Source organism: Cricetulus griseus, chromosome 3, assembly GCF_003668045.3.
Source record: "Cricetulus griseus strain 17A/GY chromosome 3, alternate assembly CriGri-PICRH-1.0, whole genome shotgun sequence".
Lineage (NCBI taxonomy): Eukaryota > Metazoa > Chordata > Mammalia > Rodentia > Cricetidae > Cricetulus > Cricetulus griseus.
In genome coordinates, this window is record NC_048596.1 from 37,697,793 (window position 1) to 37,719,495 (window position 21,703).

General features: G+C 39.4%; 1 protein-coding gene across 1 annotated transcript in view; it reads left to right on the plus strand.

The window, feature by feature from the left end:
* Window positions 1–21,703, plus strand: part of LOC100770890 (protein C9orf135 homolog) — a 103,814-nt gene that overhangs the window by 75,045 nt on the left and 7,066 nt on the right. The window contains exon 5 of the mRNA XM_027406512.2: window positions 10,318–10,375. Coding sequence (XP_027262313.1) covers window positions 10,318–10,375 — 58 coding nt within the window. The remainder of the gene's footprint in view (window positions 1–10,317; window positions 10,376–21,703) is intronic.

The window sequence follows — 21,703 nt, forward strand, 5'->3', positions numbered from 1 at the left end:
TCTGACATAGAGTTAGTATCCCAAATCAACAATAAACCCTTTTATCACTTAAAAGTGGGCCAAGAATTTCAATAGCCATTTTTCTAAAGAAGACATACTGACAGACAATAGGTACATGAGAAAGTACTCAGTGTGCCTAATCAGGGAAACATAGATCAAGCCAGGGCCTGAAGATCCAGTCAGTAAAGTGCTTACATAAGTACCTGGAGTTGATCTCTAGCACCCATGTAAAAAGCTGGGTATGGCTCCAAATGCTTTATAATCTCAGTGCTGAGGAGGCAGAGACAGAAAGACCCCTGGAGCTCATTGGTCAGTGACAGGAGAACCCCTGAAACTCATTGGCTAGCCAGCTAGCTTAATGAGTGAGACCCTATCTCAACAAACAGGGTGGCTTACTCCTGAGGAACAAAGCCTATGGTTGACATCTGGCTTCCATATGTACATGCACACAAAATCAAAACCACAATGAAGCACCTCCTCATTCCTGTTAAGATGGATATTATCAAAGTGACAAAAATGACAAATATGGGTATGCATGGGGAGAAACTGGAACCTTTACATTCTTCTGGGTATGTAAAGTACAAAGGCTATTGTGAAAAATAGTGTGGAAATCACTCCAAAATTTTTGAATGGAACTGTCTTATGATGTGGTGTCCCCACTTTTATGTATATATCCAAAGAAAATGAATTGATAACCTACAGAGGAATCTATACACTGGATTTTATTTCAGCATAATTCACAATGAACAAAAACATAGAATCAACCCAAGAATCCTTAGATTGGTAAATAGATGTTTTGAGAACATAGATGAAATAAAAGAGCATCCTGTTAAGCAAACGATACATACAAAAGTAGTGCAGTATCTCATTTATATGTGGAATCTAAAAGGTTGAATTCATATGAGCAGTTGTAGAATGGTGTTTACTAGGTGCTGGGAGGTGGAATAAATGAAACAATGTTGATCAAAGGGTACAAAATTTCCAAACTGAAGAATGAACAGAACCCAGAGATTCATTGTACTGTTAGATATTGTAGTTAATACTTCAGGATTTGCATGTGTGTAATTTACCAAGAGAGTAAGTAGGTCATGAGTTTGCACACCACAGAAACAAAAGACAACAGTGGGAAGATATTTTGTAAATTTGACTGTATTAATAAAGTTACTCTATTTGAGGATAGTAAACCATCACACCACACACCAGAAACATAAGCAATCTTTGTTAAAACAGCAACCACAACAAAGTCAAGAGGAGTGGTAAAGGTTTTCAACTTGTCACAATGAGGGAGTTCACACAAGTCTATCATTTCCTTATGTCTCATGCCAGAGTTCCAGGTAGAGGTGACACCTGAGCTTCCAGATCAATGGAATAAAAAGATAATGTAAGAAAAGCATATAGGCTCCCACTTTCCCTGCCTATGTTGGGGTGAGCCTACTGTCATAAATTATATAGTTGTCATTTACAAGGTATTTATAATCACTTGAAGTCTTTAGCTGGTCTCAGAGGATAGTAACATCTTTGAGGCAGAGATACAGTTTAAACAAAGTAAGGACTTTCTAGAATTACAGAAAACTTTGCTGCTGTCTATATTTGAGTCTGTGCTTTTCATTTACACGAACACTTAAATATGGGTGCTTTATTCTTTCAAATGGCTTCCAAATTACTAGGCTTGAGGAAATTCTTCCAACATACCCATTTGATGACTGTCTGCTGTGCACCAGGAAAAAAAATTGACTTTGGTAGTATAGATGCAAAGGACAGTGTCATTTGTCTGATATCTAAGGCAGGGAACACAATCAGTTCTGGTGTATTGGTAAGACAGAGACTCAGCTAAAAGTAATAGAAGACTTAGCTAATAGTTCCTGGGTAATTAAAAGATACATTTGACCAACTCTCATGAACTCTTAAGAGCAAAGAATCCGGGACTAGGATGGTGTTAAGCAATGTTTTAAGGGACCCGAGATTAGCTACTTTTCATCTTTGTAGTCTCAGGGTGGTTCCTACGTTGCAATCATAAAGCTGCTATAGAAGGGACAAAGAGAAGAGCTAAAGGGAATCCCTCTCTAGAATCTTCATCCCACACCTCATGACAGACTCTGGTAGGGTCACCTGGGCTGCAGTATTGTTTTAGGCTTCTAGGTGGAGAAAAGCAAGAAGAGGGCAGGCTGGAATAGTGTTGAATGGACCAAACTGCAAGGTGTTGCATGTAGGGAGTGAACACAAGATGTAAGGGAGCTGTGTAACTCGGACTGGGAAGATTAAGAGAGGCTCCCAGATAGAAGAGACACCTAATCTGCTAGACCAATGGGAGAAAAGGCCATTCTTCAGCAGAGGACATAGGACATTTAGAGACAAAATGAGCAGGGCCCATCCTGGGGTGAGTTTGCCTTCATGACAGCTGAGCTAGCAGTGCCTGAAGAATGTGAAGAATTTGGGTTTGATCATGTCAGTAATGGGAAAGGTTTTCAAGCACAGGGAAGACATCGGGTATTTACTTTTGGGAAAGCACAAAACTGGTAGACAACTGAGGCTGCTACCATGAGACTCTTGAATGTTCAAGGGAAGACAGAATAAGATCCAGCTCTTCGGCAATGACAGTGTAGCAGGAGAGAAGGATGCAGCTTTTTGATGCATTGAGAAAATTTACTGGGTCACTGGTTAATTATGGGAGTGAGGTGGTTTCAGGTTGGTTCCTAGCCTCCCTGCTTAGACATCCAGAGGGGGATGAGGCCATTCACTGAGACAGCATCAGAGACTGGAGAACAGACAGATCCAGCCCCACTTGCTAAATCAGTATCGAAGCTGATCATCTTTGCCCAGTCTTGTCCCTTCCACCCATTCTCCACCTTAAGGCTGGATACTCTCTTTTAAGACAATGAGACAATAATATCATTGCAGTATACTTTAGATCCTGCAACTATTCTCACTAGAAAGGACTAGCTTTCCAAAGAACAGAAAGAGACTTGGAAAACAGTAGAACTTGGATTTGATTTTGTCTGGTCCAGTTAATGGCAGAGTATTTCATCCATCAGTACTTTGGTTTCATGCTTCATTATGTATACCATACCTTGTCCTTCAGAACTTCCACAGGTTTTGTCTGCATTCTGTCCTCCCTAACTGTCATCCAAGGTCATTTGGGTGAGGTTGTTCTTATCTGTGTAGAGGAATAAATTAAAGCACAGGAATAAGTAATCTGATTCCTTATTAATTAATCCACTTATCTTTTTATACGTATTTATGGAATAAATGTGAATGGGAGGTGCTAAGATACAGAGTGCTTAAGTGACTGTCTGAATGTTCCAGAATGACTTAAGGGCAAAGCAGAAAGGAGAAAATTTGGATCCTATCACTAATTTTAACTAATGCCATGGCTCTAATGATAAATACCAGACTTGCACATCTCAGAAAGTATCTCAGAAAATTATTCTCTGCACCTGTTAAAGGTCAATGAGGGTATGCATGGCAAATTGTGGGTGGTACTGGATGAGAACCAGCTCTCCACCTTCCAGACAACCTGATAGTGTAGCATTGTCCTCATGAATGTGCCAGCATCTGGTGTTCAGTTTTACATTTCCAAAGAGGCCGTTTTTATCTGTGCTTCAGCATTTATCTGACTCATGGAGACTGACTAGAGCTCAATAAATTCTGTCTCTTTTTCCCTTTCTCCTCCTCCCCCACTCTCTCTCACACACACACCACACCCACATACACACAGACACCACACCCTTCACACACACACACACACACACACACACACACACATCCAAAATTCTAACTGTTTGATTTATAATGAGAAATAAAAATGTCAAGCACACCAGACAGCCCAATGAAAGCTTCTCCCTCTGTGGAAGCCATATGGGAAGCCAGCTTTTGATCAGAATGTTTGGACTCAGAGCAAGGAGAATGGTTACATGAGTGCAGCAATGAATGGTTACAGACTCTGCATTGGGCCTCTTGCCGCTGTAGGTAACAGAGACATAAGGTTATCATTGCCAAAGAGTAAGTTTGTTAATAAAAGACCCCAATGGCACAACTGCAAAGTCTGTGGGAGAGCCTGCAGTCAGGACTCTAATCCTGCAGCATTGTCTTCCAGAGTTGGAGACGTGACATTCTGTGGCTCCTATCACAGAAGAGTGACTGGCTTTTTTCTATCAGTTTCTACTAAGGGAAATCCCTAATAGTGTGGGCATGGGTCTGACTTTGGGCCTATTAGCTCTGGATAGGGAGGGGGAAGGCAGGGCGGATCCATGAGGCACAGTCACGCCTCCAGTGTTTCCCAAGCATGACTTCAAGTCACTATAGGCTGCCATTGAGTCTGATTAGAATATGGGCCCTGAGGTCCTCCAGCAATACTCTAGACCTGACAGATCTACCTATAACCCCAGGTTCACAGGATTCATGGACACTGGTAAGGATGAAGAGCATATGAATACTCATTCTTTCACACCTTCATAAACATTACAAAGGTTTCAAAGTAGTAATCTAATGGTACTGCATTGTTGTTTCATTTTGCATTTCACCAATTACTGGATTTATGGCTAAATTTATTGTCTAACAGCAATGAGACTTCCTGATTTCTTTTGCAAATTATCTGTGTGTAGCCTCAGTCAATTTTCCTTTGGGATTTTTTTTTAACCATTGATTTACAAGAGTTTAAAATTTTATATTAATTCTGTCTTGATAAAATGTATGCAAATATCTTCTGTAACTTTCCTTGTAACTTTACGTAGGGCATTGTTTGGCCAGTAGAAGTAAAGACATAAAATATGAAATATCAAACTTATATGTTGCCACTCTTTGCTAGTACATGGGTAAGCCACTTCGTATAATCATCTTGTATCTAACAACCTTCTTGGGACTTGCTTGGTGCATTTTGTGGCTTCTCTTGGATTTTTTAATCTTTTCAACTTTGGGAAATAAAATTTTGCATTCCCACTCAATTATTGTAGGACAGTCATATTTTTGTTTCATTTTCTAGGCTCTACGGTACATCTTAGAAGCTATGTATCTCTTATATAATACCTATGCACCACTTGTAATAAGACTAGCTGGTTGTTGCAGCATCTTTTTGTTCAATGTTTTGTTGTTAATTCTTTTCTATCATAGCTGCACAGCCATGCTTAAGCAGCTTGATTTCTGAGATCTGGACTCTACCCTGCTGGCTTCTTTGTATACTCCTGAAGCAACAGCACTCATTGTCTTAATTATTATAACTTCATACTGCTCCTTTGTACCTAGATGGAGTAAGTTTCACCAGTTCATTCTTCTTTTCCAAATTCTCATCATTCCATTTGGCATTTTATGGAATTCTATGTCTATTAAATATTTTTTGCCAAGTTCCATGAAATACCTTGTGTTTTGATTCATGACATTTAATTAGTTAAATGGAACAGTGATCATCACCAGTGATTCATCTCATTCATAAGTAAGGGATTATTCTATAGGCAACAAAATGTGTGTTTCCCTTTGTATATGTATTATACAGTTTTGGTTATGTGCATTCTAGGAAACTTAGAGAATGAGCTTTCCACTTACATGTTGCCACTCTTTGCTTGCTAGTACAAGGTACAAGGGTAAACTACTTCATATAATGATCTTGTATCTGACAACTATTTGGGGACTTGTTTGGTACATTTTTTGGATTCTCTTGAAATTTTTAATCTGGATAAAAATTTTGCATTTCCCCTCAGCTATTGTAGGGCACCCATTTTCTGTTTCATTTCCTAGGCTCTGCAGTGCATCTTTAAGTAGAAAGGCTGATGGGAGGACTCAGTCAGTGGTTGGGAGCATTTCTGGAGGAAAGAATATTATAGAGCTTAATTTTGATTCCCAATGTTTTCAGGGTACTAATGTTACCTATTTCCACTTCTTTTAATTATGTTGGATTTTCCTGGACTAGTGGCAATCACAGGTAAACCCACCCAGGTAATCCTACTGAGGGAAATGAGAAGTGTGGGACGTTTGCTCATTATCTTAGTTCAAGAGTGCCATCTTCTGCTAGACCATTGAAGCAACGTGTAATTGACATTGGGGGTGGAGTGAGAAGCATCACCTGCTGATCCTGTGATGCTCTTACAGTTCCAGGATCCTTAGTTTCTGGTGTTTAGTTTCTCAACTCTTTTGACTCTCTTAGTTGCTTCTCTCTGTTTCAGAAATAGTGCCTTCCCCAAACTGTCATTCTGGTCCTTCCTGCTTGAAAACTCTGGTTCAAATCCTCTGATCTCAGTATCTCCCCCATCAGGGTAGGATGATGTTTCTGGAGTTGATGTCCATGGTGCTCTGTGTAACCACAGGCAGTTGTTACCTTATGCCCTGTGATCCCTGTCCACACTGTGGTCCAGTGTGGGCTTTGATCTAGCTCTGTGGACAGGATTGTTAAAACCCATCTGAACACAATTTGAAACTTATAGAGTCAAAATCAGTATTATTACAAATGTAAAGGTTCCATCTGGCTTTTGTTTACAATTCTCGGATCAGAAAATACCTCATCCTATGAAATAAAATAGTGTTCTGTTGAGCTGAGTGGACAGATTGTTTTGACAGGGAGTGCTGAAAACAGAAACAAAGGAATTGGCTGCTTTTGTTTTTTTTCTTTGTAAAGGTAAAATGGGCTGGGTCCCACATCTCCTTGAAATATCACATAAGCAATTTAGCTGGGGCTGGATGGCATGGAATTTAGCATGAACAGTTCCATATTGATTTGATCTGTTGTGTCTGGTGCCTATGAATTTATTTCAAGTAGTATATTCCATGCTCCACTATGTTCTCCTTAGAGACAAGTGTGTAACTTAATTCTCTTTGTTGTTAACCTGTCTTTGTTTGAGGTTTTTGGAGGATACAGGCAAATTTAGGATTTGGTGGAAGGATGTTTTACAGTCTTCCTCTGTGACTGTAGATTCCCAGTTATCATTGGGAATTCTGCCTTTCTCTGCATTATATATCTTATATATTTCGATTCTTATGCATTTTATTGGTGAGTTGCTCTTTCAATTATGAGTAATGGTCCCTACAAGTATTGGTTTTTAAAATTTTGTCTTTTTTTAGTTTTTATTTTAATTAGAAAGAAGATTATTTTACATGTGAATCCCAGGTCCCTCTGCCTTCCCCCTCCCCTGCCCCCCCCCAACTAATACCCTACCTATCCCATACCCTATTTGCTCCCCAGGGAGGATGAGGCCTTCTATAGGGGGTCTTCACAGTCTGTCATATCCTTTGGGATAGGGCCTAGGCCAACCCCCTTGTGTCTAGGCTCAGGGAGTATCCCTCCATGTGGGATGGGCTCCTAGAGTCCATTCCTATGCTAGGGATAAGTACTGATTTACTACAAGGGGCCCCATAGATTACCAAGGTCTCCTCACTCACACCTACATTCAGGGGGTCTGGGTGAGTCCCATGCTGGTTTCCCAGCTATCAGTCTGGGGACCAAGAGCTCAAATGGATGGAACTAGAAGAAACCATTCTGAGTGAGGTAACCCAGTCACAAAAAAGACAAACATGGTATGTACTCACTTATATGTGGATTTTAGACATAAAGGATTACCAGCCTACAATCCACACTGCCAGAGAAACTAGTAAACAAGGAGGACCCTAAAAGAGACAAACATTGTTCCCTGGAGAAGGGGAAAGGGTCATGATCCCCTGAGCAAATTGAGAGTATGGGAAGAGAGGAGCTACAAGAATGAGAAGGGAAGAAGAAGAGGGGTGAGGAGGCCATGAGGGAGCAGGAAGGTTGAGTTGAGGGAAGAACAGAAGAGAGCAAGATAAGAGATAATATAGTAGAGGGAGACATTAGAGATCTAAAGAGAAATCAGTCACTAGGAAAATGTCTGGAAAGCTACAAAGATGACACCAACTAACAATCTAAGCAACAGAGGAGAGGCTACCTTAAATGCCCTCTTCTGATAATGAGGTTAAAATTTTGTCTTTTACTTATGCTACTATCAGAAGAAAATAGTTCTTGCATAATGCATGTATGTGTTTTTGCATATTTTCACTTTCAAAATTTCTTTGAAAATAATTTTATATTAAGTATTAAAGCATATAGATGGACCTTTAAGAAGTTGTGTGATATCCAATTTAAGCCCCAAAAGTATTAAATCCTTCACTTCTATAGAGATTGCTGTTTTTTCTACTCCTTTAATTCTCTTCCTTCCTTCCTTCCAAGTTGATCTTTCAAATTTCATTTAGTGACTTGAAAGTTAAAAAGTTGAACATCCGATTTATTTTATAATTTTTATTTATCCTTTGACAATTTCATGCATGTGTACAATTGATCTTAATCACATCCAACCTCCTCACTGGCCCTTTATCCCCTGATGTATATCTCCCTTCCACCTTCATTTTGTCTCCTGCTTCTCCTCCTTCTTCCTCCTCATCCTTCTCCTATTTCTATAGCAACCCACTGACCACTGAGTTCAGTTCGTGCTGCCTGCATACTTATTAGTGTGGGACTATCCATCAACCAAAAAGAATAATGCTGGCTTTCCTCTCCACAGCCCCAGAGATAGCAGCTCTTCTCCCATTCATTTTGCAATGTTGACTGACAATGTTCTTGTGCAGGGCTCATGCTAGTAACCACAGCTGCTGTGATTCATAAATGCAGTGACTATGTCATGTCCAGAAGGTAGCATTAAACAGAACTTCCCATCTTCAAGATCTTAAATTATTTCTACCCCTCTTCTCTGATGTCCTCTGAGACTTGGGGAGGGTGCTGATATGGAACCAGTTTAATCACATCTGACCAGTTATGAGAATCTGCATTTTCTGCTACCCACTGCAAAAGGAAGCTTTTCTGAAAAAGGTTGAGAACTGCACCACTTTATGGGCATAAACATAAATATTTATGAGGCAGTTCAACAGTATGCTTATTTAGCAAAACAATTGTAGGTTCCCTCCTAGGGCCTAGGGCCTTTAACCATATATATATATATATATATATATATATATATATATATATATATCAGCTTTGCAGTAGCAGTCATGAAGTCCCTCCTGTGGACTTGAAAGTTACTGGTTATTCCTCTAACAGCCATGCCATTATTGTTCCAGTAGGGAGGTTGTATTTTAGGATGCAGAGTACACTACCAGTATGTCCATTGATGGCTTTTCTCCCTGAGTGACCTATATAGCATCTTCCAAGGCTATGAAAGCTATCTAACAAGGAGGATATCCAAGTCACTTCTTGTTTGATTTCTTCTATGGTCTTCAACCATAGTGTATTATGTCTTCAGCAGTATGATTTTACCATCTAGCTATAGTGGACAATCAAGAGCAGTAACAGTGGTTTGCGTTGTTTTGGGGTCCTCTGTGACCTCCCTAATGTTACTTCAGAGGGAGGTGTCCTATACACTGACGTTTTCATGTAATATCCTATGTCTTCAGGGGGAAGCATTGTTCCTATGTTTGAACTTCTTTTTCAGTTGTATTTCTAATTAGTTTACAAAGCCGTAGGTTTGCATAAGGCTTCTGCATACAGACTTAGCTTTAGTTAAGCCACTCCTGCAACATCATCCTCTTCATCCCTATCTTTGCTTGAACCTTTACCTCTAGCATGCCACCCACATACTTCATATCACACACATTCTTCTACCCATTTCTCCCTTTTGATGCTTTGGCCCTCTCATGTGAACTTATATTTTTGTTCTTTCACTCATCAGTACTCAAACTCAAGTGTATATCAGAATTATCTACAGGGATTGTTAAACCATAGAATTCTGGGTCCTGCTCATAGAGGTTCTAATTCAGTAGACTTAATGTAGGACCTAACTATTACCATATTCATGGGTTTCACATCTGCAGATTCAACCAATCATGGATAGGCTTTTATATTTGGTGGAGAGCATATGATTCATCTAACATTTCTGTGTATTTAGGAGGTGGGGGAGAGGAGCTGGGGATAGTCTGTGATTTCATCCACCTAGGTGTCTTCCATAATCTCTTTGGTCATCATCTGTCGGAGAATGTGGGGCGTGGGGTCAAAAAGGCAGGAAGTGGGTGATGTAGAGAATCTGGGGAACACAGAGCACCTAAGATGTGGACATGGGACTTTGTAGTTATAGGTGTTAGTACAGGAGCACAGAAGGTTGTAGGAACTGGAAGTAATTGAAGGAATGGGAAGTAACTGAAGGTATGCTTGCTAGGGTTGGGCAATACTGTGAATATGGCCTGAGAAGACTGGACTTCCACACTATTAGTGCCAATCCTTCCTGAAATGTGTTTGTTTCATGTCAGTGTTTTTTGTTTTGTTTTGTTTTGTTTCTAGTACAGGGCAGGGGTGAGGTTCATTCTTTTTCTGACTTCTTGGCTTCTCCTTCTTAGGTGTTTTTTAACAACATACTCCGAAGACTATGTTCCGCAGTACAATTACCCACCACCTGTAAGTACAAGAATCATATTCTTTCTCTCCTGTTGTAGGTGATTCTGCATGTAATGCATAAGTGGGGAGAAGGAATTGCTGAGACTTACAATGTCTTATACTTATTAAAAAATACTTGCAGCTGATAGTCAATGCAATGTTTTATATCTATGATTTATTTTGGGAAATTAATGGATTGTTTCTAGGGAAGAAAATATCTAAGGTTCTAAGTACCTAAGACATATTAATCACTTTCTCTCTTGCTTATTTATTGTCTCTATCTGAACGGAGCTTGTACGAAATGAAATCCACCTTTCTATTTATTTTCAACTTATATGCACATAGAAGTATGGAACTTAATTGAGTGTTGATATTCTGAAGTCACATTGTATGGCTTGAATATATTTATATTTAACCATTAGGAAACAGGACTAGAGAGAAAGCCTCACTTTTAAGGCACTCATTGAGCATCTAGTGAAAAGTCCTAGGTTGATCTCAAGTATGAAGAGTAGGGGAGAAAAGGAAGTAGGGAGATGGGGACAGGGGAGGGAAGAAAATATACTACCGAAACTAAATAAAAGTGGCTTCCTACTGGCTTTACCTTGTGCATCTTAAACAGTAAAATTGCTATGGGATGAAATTAAAATATTTAACTGCTGACAAAGAAGATTTTAAAATGTCATTATTGTCTCAAATACTGTGATTTTTCTACTATTAGAAGAACCAAGATATGTTAAACTGTGAAGTAACAAGGATAAATAATATAAAAATTTTCCAGCTGGGTGGTGTGACATACACTTTTAATCCCAGCACTTGTGAGGCAGAGACAGGCAGATCTCTATGAGTTTGAGAGTAGCCTAGTCTCCAAACTGAGTTCCAGGACAGCCAGAGCTGTTACACAGAGAAACCCTGTCTCAAAAAACAAAACAAGGTTTTTTTCTTCTTACAATACTAGTGAGTAAGTTGTGAAAAAAGGAAAGCATACAATTATAGCAACACAACATAAAATAATTTTTTGAAGAGAGTTTTTCCAAGGCCAATAAAAAATTGTGGCAATTTACACACCCCCTAAAAAGAAACCAAACCAAACAAAATAGACTTTCTTACTTTCAGAGGTTCCTCCCTCACCAAGAGGAGGCTATTTCTCTGTCTCTAGAATTGGGGCTGTCAGGTGACTGATTTGGTCATCAGAAGATGGCAAAAAGGACCTTGTGGTAACTACTTCATCTTTTGCAGGCCTGAGTAACCAGGCTACTATTAAAGGGAGAGGCAGGAAGGAGCGCTGAAGGGCATGGCTTGAAATAGAGGAAACCATCTTGAGTATCCATTTTCGTTAAGGCTAGAGTCTATTTGCAGCTTCTGGTTGGCTGCAGCTCCTGAGGAACTCAAGAAGAGGATGGAGTTGTTGAGTCAATTCATTTGCTTGCTAAAAACAAAAACAAAAATCCCAACAACTGATACAGGAATCATGAATGAAAGAGACATGACTAGAAAACTGATCATAAATAAAATGTATGTTTAGTACAACTAAAACCTCAATGGATTTTTGCTTTTTATCACACTTTAAGATTATAAGAATTATTTGAAAAAGCAAATAGAATCATGTTTTGAAAACAGTTGTAAAACCAATTTAGCTTTTACCAATTTAAAGAAGAAAATAATTAATGATACTAACTTTATTTATGTTACGTTCTCACCATCATTTTCCTTATTGAAACTAACTCTAAATACTTAAAAACAGAAAATATGATAGCTTATGGATGGATATATTTAATACATATAGAAGCAATAATTGCTAAAAAAATTGTTAAAGACCTTACAGAAACAAACAAAGAACAAGTATAGGCAATTTATATGGTCAGAAATAAAATTAATCAAATAAATATAGATAAAAGATACAATTTAAAAGTAAGAAATATGAGTTAAATTAAAATTTTTTGCTAATAAAATTGGCAATATACTTAAAAATGATGAGGGAGGAATATAAATGGGAGGAGATTTTTTGTTAGTTTTTTGGTGTTAGGCAGAGGATACACTGTTTCATCTTCCTGGGAAGGAGTTTGCCAGTTTATATGTGGTTACTATTTAACCCAATGAGTCTCATTTAGGGAAATTTCATCAAGGAAACATAATTAAAAATAAGGATAAAATATGTAGCCATACATGATAGTCAGTGTGTTGTTTATAATAGCAAAACTTGGATAGTGCATAAATATACAGTATTAGGGATAATATTAATATATTAAAATCACAGGCAGCATTGTGTAGCCTTTAGATTGTTCATGAATAGTGCTTAATAAAACTTCACTGAAGGTTAAAAAATTGACATAAATATATTTCATCAAAATCACATGCAAATATAGAGAAAATTAAAAACTTGAAGTTCTCAAAATGTTGGCAAAATTGGCCATTGAATGCAAAATTTTGGTGATTTTTTTTAAACCTTTATATTTTTTAGAATTTTCCAATGCAACAGAACACATGTAAAAACTTACTTTCAAAAGTTAATGAGACAACTGAGTTAGCAAAAGCTTTCTCCACCAAGCCTGACAACCTGAGTTCCTCCCTAAAATCCACATGGTGGAAAGGTCGAAGGGGAGAACTTACACCCAAAAGTTGTTCTCTGACCTCCATACACATTGAGATACATTACCCCTCCTCAATAAACAAACACACAAAAAAAACACAAGGAAATAAACACATGGTTCTGAAATGAATTTCAGACCTGTTTCCTTATTTTTCACAAGCTCTGGCTCTACCTTTGAAGTTGTGAGTTCCAATTTCATGTCTGGTGTGTGATAAAATACTAACAAAAGCCCACACTGTAACCCATCATTGTGAGGGAAGTTACAGCAGCAGGAGCTTGAAGGAACTAGTCATATCACATTGTCTTAGTTACTTTTCCATTGCTGTGATAAGACAGCATGCAAAGATAGTTTGTTTGGTGTTTAGTTAAAGAAGGTTAGAAAGCATGACTGGAAGCATGGCGGCTGGCAGGCTCAGCCCTGAAAAAGTAGCTGAGAGCTTGTCATTTTGATCAACAAGTGTGAAACAGAGACAGACAGACAGACACATACATACACAAAGAGAGAGAGGGGAAGGGAAGAAGGAGAGAGGGAGGGAGGAAGGGAGGGAGGGAGGGAGGAAGGGAGGTATGGAGGGAGGGAGAGAATGGCAAGCATTTTTAAAACCTAAAAACTGCTCCCAGTGACACACCTCTTCCATTAAGGCCACACCTCCTAATCCTTCCCAAACAGTTCCACTAACTGGGGACCAAGTATTTGAACTTATGAGCCTATGAGGGCCATTCTCATTCAAACCACCACATACATTTACAATCAAAGGCAGACAGAAACAAATGCTGCTGTGCTACCTGCTTGCTGCTTTTGCTCAGCTAGCTTCCCTTACTCTTACAGTTCAGGGTTCAGTCTATAAAATGGTGCCACACACATTTAAGGTTGATCTCCCACCTCAGTTAGCAATTGAGACAATCCCCCACAATCATGCCCACATACCAACCTGATCTAGATGATTCTTCAGTAAGACTGTATTCCCGGGTACTTGGGTAACACAAATTGGTTTTGAAGGGTTTAAAAAACAAAAAAGAAAAACAACACAAAGTTGGGCGTGGGTGTGTAGGGGAAGCAAGGGTGGATCTGGGAGTGTGGATATGATCAAAATATGTTATACAAAACTCTCAATGTGGAAAAAAACTCTCCAAGGCAATTCTAGGTTGTGTCAAGTTGATAGTGAAAACTACCCATTACAGACACCTAATTAAAATACCACAGAATATGAAGAACAAAATATAAAAGAATGTGAGCTGTGTTCTTGGAACACGTAAGTGTGTAGCCATTCTTACTTTTCATGTTGTCAACATTCCTTCTAATGTTTCTCACTTTGCTTGCTTCCATGGTAGCTGCACAACACGGCAGGACAGTTGTGTGGCTTTAACTGCAGACTTTTGTTCATTCACTTCTACTTTGATGACAAAATAATTGATTTTGAGGCCTGATTTTAGCACTGCTTTTCATAACACATTAATGAGTGTTTATGGTATTATATTGTGATATTTTAAATTGTAACGGCTGATGGTTAAAACACAGCAGGATAGCACTGAGCTCTTACAATGAAGTTAGCATGCACATAAACAAGTGTATAATTCACAGAATACTGACAAAGAAAGAAGAATAGCTATTACCTTGTTAGAGACTTCACCATGTGACCTTAGCATGAATTGATTTCTCTACTCATTCAGCCTGTAAACTTCATATGTTAGTATCGAACAATTTTGAAAGCATTTAGACTCACATTTATTTCAAATGGACCTTGAGAACCTGTTCTAGCAGGGAAAGGCAGCTACTCGTATACCCTTGACCCTGTAGACTGGTCCTCCTCTATTCAGGGAAGGTTATCCTCTTTGATCGAGCGTGCAGCTTTGGGGCAACGCACATGGAATGGTGAGGGAGGAAGGGGACACTCGCCTAGCCATCCAGATCAGCCGAATCAACCCTGGCGATCAATGGGGTGACAGATGTCACAGCCAGATCGCCCTCACATCCGAGACTCATTTATTTCAAATGTTTGTTAATTGAGACCTTATTTTTATACTGGTCTATCCATACAGCTCCATCCATGTTTGTAGGGTGGGATGTAGGAAATAAAGGTGATGGATGTAGTTGGGTGAAGGACTGAATCAGCATTCCTGGAGTGTGTAATCCTTTTAGTTAGGGCTAACAAAATGAAGATAGATTTTAAAAGAGAGGACCTGGGAGATTACTCATGCAGGTAAAAAAGTTCCTTCCACCAAGGTGTGATAACCTGAATTCTATTCCTGGAACCCACACGGTAGAAGGATGACCGACTCCTACTAGTTGTCCTCTAATCTTTGAACACACACACACACACACACACACACACACACACACACACACACACACACACAGAGAGAGACACTAAATCAGTGTAATGGCAAGGGGCAGGTAATAGCGTAGTGAGGTAGGTAGGAGGTACTGATTAAAGTGTGTGTGTGTGTGTGTGTGTGTGTGTTGGGGTCTTGGGAGAGATTATTTCAGAGGTAGGGCAGTTCTGGAAAATGATAAGAGTCAGGCTGCTGGCCTGAGTTTTCTCATTGAATCTACTGCTGTGAGTATGTGAAAGAAAGGTAATGCAAAATGCTAACCACTTTCAAAGTGCACAACTTGGAAATTAACCTCCAGGAAGGTGTGGCTGAAGAGTGAAGACAAAGACTCTTGCTGTTGATGGCTCTTGCCAGCCATGCGGCTTCCATTTGTTCAGCATCAGTTGTCAAGTAGTACTGTGTTTTCCTAAACAGTGCAGTCTTCTAAACTTTCAGTTACCTGAACATTTGTAAACTAAAAACTTGTTTGCTAATCCTGCTCATTCAGAAGCTGAAAGCTGAGCAAAGTTTTAGACTTGAGTATTTGCTCAGACAGACTAGCTGACAAATACCCTGATTATCACCAGACCACAGGTTTCTTGCTTGGAGAAATGGCTCAGAGGGGGTTGTACTAGGCACCTTTATTGTTCAATTTGGCTCATTCTCAAAAATGGAGTTCCCCAAAGACTGGAATTGCTTTTAGTGTACCGATTCCTGCACAGAAGGTGCCTACCAGAGGCCTTCAAAAGAATACTCGGGAAAGGGAAAGAATAGCTCACTGAGAACAAGGCCTGGGACAGAAAGTAAATCTAGAATATGGGGGGTCTCCAGCAACTGCCACCTCTATCTACCACATTAGCAACCTAGGGTTTGCAAGGGGAACAGTAATCACTGGAATGGCCTCCATGATTTAGGGGGAAGGCGGCTTTATTGTGGATAAGAAAGGACATCCAGAGGCATCTGGAAGAGTCCACAGCAGAGAGAAATAGCAATAAACTGGACATGACCAGGGCTATCTGTGTGAGAGAAGGAAAGGTAGTAGGAGGGATTAGTAGCGGTTCCAAGATAGCAGTTGGGATGGTGGGGGGACGGAAAACCTTGCCCTTATATAGAGAACAAACAGGTATCTGGGGGGAGGGAAGCCTTGGCAGATGAGGTCAGGATGCTAGTGTGGGCTTTGAAATGTATACAAATACATGGAAAGAGGTTCTGAGAAAGCCTGGAGGCCAGCATGGGCTTTGACATGCAACCACAGGTATATGTCAATGGAGAGCCCTATGCTCCTTCTGCCAGAGACAAGGGAAATGACTCTCATTGGTGGACAGACAGGTTCCTAACTAACGCTGGCTTTTTCTAACAGCTGTGCTTAGACTGTCATTTCTGGACATAAGCACTTCCTGAGACCTAACACACAGGCTCGTTTCATTCAGTTGCTTGAGTCATAGCTGCCCCTTTCTGTCTTCCTAGTCTCATCACTGCTTTCATTTCAGGAAAGACAGACCTGCCACCATGCTGTGACCTCATTCTCTTTCTCTTCACCCTCTCTCTTCTCCTGCCCCTCCTCTTCCTCCTCCATCTCCTCCTCCAGTTATATAACCTCTTTTGGTTATTCAAAAAGAAGTGCAAGTCTGGGCCATATGGGGTCCCACTGAGAGAGGAAGTGGACACAGGAGCCCATCCCTAACACAGGAGCTAGCTCTAACTGACAACCACTTGCAAATAAAGATAAAATTAGTTTTCTCCAACAGTATTTCTGGGGATACAAACCACTCTTAAGGGCAGGCCCCATGCTCAGCTGTAGACAGCCAGTACAAACAAATTCAATGGAATTCTTTGAGGTTCTTTGTCTCATAATGCTTTGTCAGGACTTTTGTGTATATATTATGTTTTCCAGTTTGGGGTTTTTATGGGATTTCTGTGTGTGCAAATTTGTGCCTTTGTATCTTTGTGTTATGCTTTTTTTTTTTTTGGACTTTTTTCCTTCTCTCTGTGTGTTTGTTTTTATCTTTTTTAGATACCTGTTTAAATTCTAATGACACAGAGAGAAAGGGTGTGGAATTGGTATGTGGAGACGTGGGGAAGATCTGGCAGGAGTTGGGGGAGGGGAAACTGACATCAGAATATATTGTTTGAAAAAGATTTATTTTTAAAAATGTACACAAAAAGTCATGTAATATAAATCTTGCTGTGTTGAATAGTTGGGTATAAACCTTGTAGTCCAGAATAGCATGTAGTTTTGCCAAAATTTTAGTTGGAAAATTAAAGCTGAAACTTAATTAGGTAATGTTCCAGGCTGCCTAATGTGCCTTTATTATCTTTAGTGGGGGAGGAGATGATTTTTGTATATTATGTGTCATATGAATATATCTGCTATTTAAATTTCTTTTTTTTATCCTGTTACTACATATACCCACAAAAGAATAATGGTGATTTCCTGAGTGTGCTTGCTATATTTTGTGTGTTAAGATGAATCACGTGAGCATTTTAGAATCTGCAAATGAGGAAGTGGCAGGGTTGGAGGTGGGGAAGAAGGGAGGGTCATGTGAATGTTCACAGTGTAAATGCTGTTATAACCTATCAATGTTCCATGACACTGCTGCTGGAAACAGATCTCTATTTGGTTAATAAGGACATGGTAGCCTTTCTGGACCTAAATATTACATTTAAAAGACCTTGGAGTATGTTTACATATGCACACTGAATGTGTACACATGGGCATATGTGTACAACATATGGGCAAACAATTCAAGCTCTCATCCTCACATCCTTCTGCCACTAGTTAATGAAGAACCACCTTTCTTAGGCCCAGTTACAGGCTCAAGGTTTGTTGATGTCGTTTGTATAGCTCCACACGGCTTGCATAGCTTCCCTTGTTGACTGGAATACAGGAGAATTTGCCTTACTGGTAGAATGTCATAGCTGGTAGACCAGTAGGAAGAAGAATGGAAGGGAGATGGAGATAGAGGCGGTTCCAACCACTAATCCTCAAATGATGAGCCCAAAGCCTGTAAATAGAGGATACAGTTGAGTCTTGTTTGTACCACGTGGCTCAAAGCACAGCATCTGCATCAGATGGGGTCACTTTGAGCACTTGTCTGTTGTTTCATTATTAATATTTAACCTCTATGGAGCATAGATTTCCTGCTGCAGAACATATGATTCTTAATGCCTAATTCTAACAAGCGTCTTTCACAGGGCAATTGTGATGTGAGCTAATACAAGTAAGACAGTTAGGCTCGTACCCTTACGCATGTCAATGCACTTGGACATCATTCATCTCTAGCTCCCTACTTCTTGTCCTCCCTTCTGTCCATCCAATCCTCTCACCTGCCCCTTCTCCAAGTTCTCTTTGTCTTTCAAAATAGATTTTTTTCTCACAGAATATATCCTAGTTTGCCCTCCCTCTACTCCTCCCAGTTTCTCCCCACCTCCCCTCCCACCTGGCTGCACACCCCACCCCCGTTCTGTCTCAGAACAGTCTTATAAAGGATAATAATATAATATAATAAGATATTGGGAGCTGACACTTAAATATAGGGATGAACTGGAGGTTGTGAGGGAGATTGAATTTGGAGGAGAGAAAGAAGTGAAGATCTGCAGTTGGCCCTATGTGTTTCCCTCTAAGTTCTCTGACTCTTAAATTCAGTTATTTGACTCTGTCTCATTGACTCTGTTCCATTATAAATATATTTGTTTTATAACCAGGTAACATTTTGGACTTTGACCGACATTTCATTCTGTCACTTTGAAAACTTGATATTTTAATTCTCCACGCAACTGATAAGTCACTAATATTCCAGGATTGTATTGTAGGAAAGAGATTTTTGAAGTGACATAGTTTTTCCTTAGAAAGAGGTCAGCTTTGTTCTGATTGCCATGTTCCTCCTAGCAGTAGTTAGGTACCATACCCCTTTGCCTCTAGGCAAGGTCACAAAGCTCAGTAATACTTCAGAGAATTTGGGACTAGGAGAGATTTTACTTTCTTCTTTTCAAATGTTTGATTTCTCTAGAAAACACATGTCTTTTATAAAGGAAAAATATTTTAAAAATTGAGATTCCTAGTCTTCATTTACATGTGATATATTTTATCATTTGGTTATAAATACAAATCATTATCAGAGATAGATGTCCTCGTATAATACTGACTAAGGAATAAGAAAAATGATGTGTGTGTTTCCTGTGACTGGAATGATAGGTCTAATGTCAGCAGCTAGTATTCCATAGGCTGCTGCTGTCAGTATTACTGCCTGGAAACTAAGTGGTGTGATTTTACACTAAAAATCAGTTTATCTTTTGGAGTGATTGTTCACATAGATCTTCCTGTTTTTCTTTATAACAAAACTTTATTAAATTGGCTATATTTGTTAGTTGTGTAGCAATTTATATTTGTACGCACAGCCTTAGCTCCTTTATACTTCTTGTGAAATTTCCTTATGGTTGAGTATCTAGAATTACAAAAATGTTTTTTTCCTTTATAAAATGTAGCAGTAAAAAGAAATAGTAAGTTCTACTTCAATATATAACAAAATGCATCCCATTAGTGACATATTTATTATCGCTACATCTGATGATGATTATTATTGTGTTAATATAGCCACTGAGAGGAAATAACATCCAGTAGGAATCAAGTCACTGAAGTTTAGTGAAGAAATAAGTAAGGTCTGTCACCTAGTGTCACCCAGGGTATGTAAGGCAGATTCTTGCTCTTTTCCTCCCATGATGCCCTGCATGTGTGTTTAGAAGACATTACCAGAGGAAGGTGGGGTCATGGAGGTATGTAGGAGTCATGGAGTTTTTATATATGATATGTACTAAAAATAACAAAACCTTACAGGCAATCTATAAAAATACATACTTTGATTTTGTCCAATGTGGCATCCACATCAGTATGCTTGCTGCTCCAAATGCCTTTTAAGAGTGAATAAAGTAACCAGAATGAGTGTGCTTATGGGCACACAAGGGGAAGGGTAGCCTTTGATGAACTAACGCCAGGTGGGCAATGGCTGTCATTACAGTAAACACAAGGGTAGTTTACAGTGGCTGATTTGGCCAGGATACAACCCATTATACATGTTTATGGATGAGCTGGATGGATGGGCAATGACTGCTTTCAAATTACAGCACAAAATTAGGCAGCTAACAATGTTTCAGAAGACTGGTCTCCAAATGAAAAGGACCTTGAAAAAATAAAACTATCAAATAAGAAAGAACCAAGGAAGCAAATGAAAGCAGTAAGAATAGACTGTCAGAATGGCTTGCTGGAAGATTTGGAAAACTTGGCTGAGGATTAGAGATACACATTGACTAAGAAACAGCAGTGTCATTTTATCAGGGGAAAATGATGCAGGAGATATCGGTATACAGGGTACCCACATAACTTCTGGGAGAGTTAGTAGTGGTTTTTTTCTTAGAATATAGGTAACTGTGCTTCAATGTAGCACTCAGAAAGCATGGATTGTGGGGATGGGATGGGCTTGAGCCAACCTGTTCTATAAAGATATATGAGTAGTGCGCATCTGTCTATATGATAAAACCTGTCACTTGTCTTTCAAGCATGTGAAGGTCAATTGGGACACATACTCACAGAAGCCTACTGTAACATCCTAGGCTGCCTTGCTATGATCCATAAAAGAGAAAGAAGGAAGCAGAATAAAAGGATGAGAAGAAGAAATCTCCTCGGCCAGTTTTCCCCGGGCTAGCTTTCTTCTGTGTGTTCTTGCTGTAGCTTCAGTATAGTTTCCAGCATCTAACCAGGCTGTTCAGCCCTCAGCATTCCTTTCCTCTCTGCCTTTTATCGACATGTTTTCTTGAACTCTCTTCACTCTTTTCTGAGTAGCATATGCTAAGGTGACTAGAAATTGATTCATCCCACTGTGTTTTGTTAGGTCTTGTTCTGTTGCTTCTTTCCAAACTAGTGTTGTTGGTGTCCACTGGTCCTCGTAGATCTACACTGTCCTTGTTGCACCTTCCCGATCTTTCATGACTTCTCTTTTAACCTAGCCTTGGGCACCACTGACATTTGGGTTCCAGAACAGTGCTCTCCAATTTTACCCAACCTCAGAGAATTCATATGCCCCATTAGATCTGCACCCATCATTCTGGGCATACAGTTTTAGATTATATAATTTAAACCTTACAAGAACATTTCAAGAAGTACACAGGGATAGCCACAAAACTTCTGTTGGAGTCAGCCATTGTTTATCCTGTGAAGATTGGCAACTGATGTGGGATTTCCTTCTGTATGCTGCAAATATGTGTTGCTTTTTTTGGTTGATGAATAAAGCTGTTTTGACCAATGGCCAGGCAGAATAGAGCAGGCAGGAAATCCAGAGAGAAGAGAAAGAAGGCAAAGTCAGGGAGATGCCATATAGCCATTATAGAAGATGCCAGAACATCACCTGTAAGCCACAGCCATGTGGTGATACACAGATTAGTAAAAACAGGATAAT